Source organism: Salvelinus sp. IW2-2015, linkage group LG15, assembly GCF_002910315.2.
Source record: "Salvelinus sp. IW2-2015 linkage group LG15, ASM291031v2, whole genome shotgun sequence".
NCBI lineage: Eukaryota > Metazoa > Chordata > Actinopteri > Salmoniformes > Salmonidae > Salvelinus > Salvelinus sp. IW2-2015.
In genome coordinates this window covers 5,859,196-5,864,398 of record NC_036855.1, presented here as the reverse complement: position 1 = coordinate 5,864,398, position 5,203 = coordinate 5,859,196, and the positions used below count along the sequence as shown (strand labels likewise).

Genomic DNA, 5,203 nt, shown 5'->3' with positions numbered 1-5,203 from the left:
GAAAACATATATCAAGCAAGTATTTTTATATTCCACTTGTATTATCAGATTAACTGTTTTGTACAGATAATTATCAGATTCAAGTTACAAATGTTTTATTTAATTGTTTTAAATCACAAATGTGGTGCACTGGGCCATTACTAGTCCTGTATTAGAGGACTGACATAGAGGACACACTGGGCCTTTACTAGTCCTGTATTAGAGGACTGACAGAGTACCGTAACACTGGGCCTTTACTAGTCCTGTATTAGAGGGCTGACATAGAGGACCATAACACTGGGCCTTTACTAGTCCTGTATTAGAGGAGAACTGGACAAGGGAGGCAAGCCGGAACCAAAGGACGAACTTAGGTGCTAAAAGGTACCTTAACTATTCTCTGAGTTTGTAGGTTAAGAGGGTCTGCACACTGAATAGAAAGGGAATAACAATGAACATGAGCCGTTACTAGTCCTGATTAAGAGGCTGCATAGAACCAACACTGAGCCCTTACTAGTGCCTGTCTATTAGGACTGACAAGGGACTAACCACCTGGCCTTTAACTAGTCTATTGTTCTTCCCTGTATTAGGATGGACTGGACAGCAGGACCGTAACACTGAGCTTTACTAGTCCTGTATTAGAGCTGACTATACAGAGGGACCATAACACTGAGCCTTTACAGTCCTTTTCGGCCAATATCGAGTACTTTTTTATGAATCATGTTCTTTAGTAAGTACATGATTTGACTCATTGATCTTATCGTTTACAAGACCAGACCTCACCACTTGCCTACCATGCACTCTCATCAGCAAGAATATTTATCAACATTCTATGAAAGTAGTAGGTTTGTAAAGTGAAGTTTGGCACAACAAAATAATCTCAGGAGAATCTTGGGAATTGACGAGGACCTATGACATAAATAGCATGCACTCCCCTTCTGACCTTTTCGATCCCAGTTTTCATTTGGCAGATAAAGAGAATATTAATACAATGTCTTTTTATATACACACTCCATTAAATACAAAATGAAATGATAGCAGAGCAATTTTAATACAGAACGGAAGGGATGACAACCTGATTCAGTTTATTGGAAATGATTGCCATAAAAAGTTGGCAAACTATGGGCCACTACTCCTGTTCTATACACTGTACAAACAGGATAGAACGCATAATTCTTCAGATTACACAGAAACCATAATTATTAGCAAATTCTGTGTTTCCTGCTTAGAAGCTTCAACATCTGTAGGAATTGGGTCAAATGCAACAATTTAAAAATGGAGAAGCTGGGGATTGGACACCCAGGACCTCATACATGCGAAGCATGCGCTCTACCACTGAGCTACATCCTTTCTACTAGGAGTTTCTATGGCGTGAGGAGGTAAGGGCAATAAATACCTAGTAGCGAAGTAATTACCAATTTAGCAAATTAACACTGGATGATGATGAGCAGATGATGATGTGCAAGTAGAATTATGGTGTGCAATAAGAGCAGAAAGTAGTAAAACACATGGGGATGAGGTAGTCATTGGTGGCTATTACAGATGGGGCTATGTACAGCTCAGCAATCGTTAGCTGCTAGATAGCTGATGTTTAAAGTTAGCAGTGTTGCCAACTCCTCAGTAGGAGTGCTATTGGCTGTCCTAAAAGTCGCTAGAAGTCGCTGAAATGACGTCATCGTCTATATTCATAACTTAGCTTTTTGAAAATGAGGCATAAGTTGGCAAACCTGCCACTATCTGTTCTATAAATTGGTACAAACAGGTAGGTTGGTCAGAATAGTTTCGGGATGACTACCGGCGCGTTGGGATTAGAGACTGACAGAGGACCGTAACACTGGGCTTTACAAGTCCTGTAATTAGAGGACTGACAGAGGCCGTAACACTGAGCCTTTACTAGTCCTGTATTAGAGGACTGACATAGAGGACCATAACACTGAGGCCTTTACTAGTCCTGTATTAGAGGACTGACATAGAGGACCGTAACACTTTGTGCTTTAAATCCCGCCACTTGGATTTAAGCAAAGCAGAGCACACAGACTGTTTCACAAATGGAGCTGAAATATAAGGAGAACAATTATTGCTGTTTTTCCCCCTAATTCCTGGGTTTATGTAAGGACTGTATTGTTTCCTGGGTGGTGCACATGCACACCACTGCTGGGGCCTGAAGGACGTGTTCTGTAAGTCCAACCACCTGTCACACACAGGTGATCCTGTACGAGCTCAGGAAAGACCTGTCTGCTGATAGAGTCACTGTCACCCGCTGACCTTCAGAGACAAAGAGTGCCTGTTGGCTCCCCACTGACCACCTGGAAATGGAAGTGGTCCCCTTCACTCCAGAGACACCACATTCATTCAGAGGCTTCTAATTGACGACTTCAGTTTAGTTTCACTCTTTTCCTATTCCTTCAGTGTAAACTGGAGTCAGGTATACAATTGTAAAGAATGCAGAGATCTGTTCTCCATATATAGGGGTGAAGCTGTGCGCATGCCAAATCTAATGCGCACACGCACACACACACTGAAAACCACACATACACACACACTGAAAAACACACACTGAAAAACACACACACACTGAAAAACACACACACACACACACATTGAAAAACACACATACACTGAAAGCACACCTACACACAGAGATAAACAACCCTGCCCTGCCCTTCGTTCCTCCTCCCTACCTGAGTATCAGTCATTAGAACGCCTACCTGTTCACTCATTACATTACTTAGTCATTAGCACAACTTGAAGACAGATGACGTCTACCTGTGTCCTGGAGAGCATTTGGCGTGTTCACATTTCACCCATTGTGTTGTCGCTGTCACTCCCAATACTTCCTCCCACAACATTCATTAACATTAAGCATTGAAGAAAAACTTGTGAGAACGAGCCTGCAACCGTGAGTAAGACTGAATGATCACTCCATCAACTCTCTGAGCCAAATAGTGAAAGTTAACTGCCTAGAGACCCGCAGGTTGTAAACTCGCTAAACTGTCCGCTAGGTGCTCAGTGGCCATTGACTGCTAGAGCCAGATAACAATACAAATAGCAGGGGTTGTTTAATTTGTCTTGTTTCTTTATTTAACATGGCCAATGGCCAAGGGTCTGGGTTCCTTTATGTGAATGACTGAGGGAAGATTTAATATGTCAGTTTTATTAAAGCTGAGTGATGTGGAGGGATGAGTCCTTCTAGGAAAAGACCCCTCTAAGAGGGAAACAATCAACAGCGGTCAAAAGTGCAAGCAAGAAGCAATCATCCCTAATATTCTTTTTAAAAACAAATTGTTACAATATCATAGTTTTGTGCTAAATTGAAGCTCTCAAATGTTCTACGGCTTGAAATCCTGCACCTCCTATAAAATATTAGCTCAACAGTATTGTGGAGTTCCTGCATCGGAATATAAACAGTAACGGCACCAAAAAATTTGTACCGACACATATTTCAGTCCAAGTCAAGCACTGCTTAGTCTCCTCAGGGACATACATCTTACACACAACGTACAGTATGTTGAATTCTAGATTACCAATTTCTCTGTGTTCAATATCAACAAGTCTTGTGCCATGTCACCATGATGAAGAATGGAACAAATATGGCAGACACAATATGTGTCAAGTACACAGAGATTTACAAACACACATTTACAAACACACGTGTGTGTGAATGTGTGTTTATGGATATGATTCGGAAACACACATATACAAACATGCCCGTGCACACACACACCAAACTCAAATATGACAGCAGAAGGGCATGAGGTTGTCGGGGGTGCTTAGGATCCTGGATCGTTATGCTGGGTAAGTATCATGTGTCCATGTTCTTGCCAACAAGAGCAAGCATATTTTTGTACAGACTCAAGTAGTGTGATTTACAGCTGCCTATATGAGTCTCACATTCCCGACCCCTGTCACTTTGAAGTCAAGTGTAAAGGCTAGCACAACCTGTAAACCCATGCTGAACTTATCCACCAGTATCCATCGCTCTCACATCTTGGCATTACAACAATGGTCCATACTCAAGTTATTGTTCATTCAGAATTAATACAGACTAGAGGAGCCAAGAAAATGTAACCTGCAATGTCGTATTTCAAGGAGATACAGGTATGAATATGCTCAAACTAATATTTATTGTGGCAAAGAGTCATGAAAGTAAAACATGCAGTCTACTCTTCCAAGGAAAGCTTGAGTGAGGATAACCTGACTATAGATGTGGAAAATGAGTGAGGATAACCTGACTATAGATGTGGAAATGAAGTGAGGATAACCTGACTATAGATGTGGAAAATGAGTGTAGGATAACCTGACTAAAGATGTGGAAAATGAGTGAGGAATAACCTGACTATAATGTGGAAAATGAATTGAGAATAACCTGACTATATAGTGGGAAATGAGTGAGGATAACCTGACTATAGAGTGGAAAATGAGTGAGGATAACCTGACTATAAATGTGGAAAATGAGTGAGGATAAGCTGACTATAGATGTGGAAAATGAGTGAGGATAACCTGACTAAAGATGTGGAATGAGTGAGGATAACCTGACTATAGATGTAAAAATGAGTGAGGATAACCTGAGCTATAGATGTGGAAAATGAGTGAGGATAACCTGACTATAGATGTGGAAAATGAGTGAGGATAACCTTACCATACATATTATGAATGAGAATGTGAGTAAGGTGGTGACAGATAGAGAGTCTCTTACCACCAGGATGAGGGTACCCAGACACTCTGCCAGAGCCTGGCGCAGCAGCAGGTTACGGATCTGGAAGTTCCGTGCCAGCTTGTCCAACCATATCTTCTGTTTTCCCATGGTTCAGTGCTGCTCGGCAAGGTAGGTCCTCCTGAGTGTGTGTGATGGCTGATGCCCTGGCCTCCTGTACTGTGTCTGGTGACAGTAGGTAGGTAGGGCCTCTTGAGTGTGTGTGATGGATGAGGCCCTGGCCTCCTTCTCTTATAGGACCTAGATTTCCTGTGGCTCCTGCCAAAGACAGCCTCCTCGAACACTCCCTTCTCTCTCCCTCCCACAATCTCTCCCTCCCTCCCTCCCTCCCTCCCTCCCTTGTAACTCCCAAACACTCTCTCTTTCTCTGCCTCTTCTGATTCGCACTCTCTCTCTTCTCCTTTCCACCTGTCCATTTTCTCTGTTGTTCCTGCTTTGTCTGGTCTGAATAKAGGTACGATTTACTCAAAATCAGTTATAGGGATAGACCTTACACATGCTTTATGAGCTTGC

At 42.2% G+C, this 5,203-nt stretch overlaps 1 protein-coding gene across 1 annotated transcript in view; it reads right to left on the bottom strand.

Moving 5' to 3' along the window:
- The window catches only part of aqp3a (aquaporin 3a), a 16,950-nt gene extending 12,041 nt beyond the window's left edge, over nucleotides 1–4,909 (bottom strand). The window contains exon 1 of the mRNA XM_024003255.2: nucleotides 4,673–4,909. Within this exon, the coding sequence (XP_023859023.1) occupies nucleotides 4,673–4,780 (108 nt within the window). The 5' untranslated portion in view covers nucleotides 4,781–4,909. The remainder of the gene's footprint in view (nucleotides 1–4,672) is intronic.
- Between the last annotated feature and the right edge of the window lie 294 nt (nucleotides 4,910–5,203).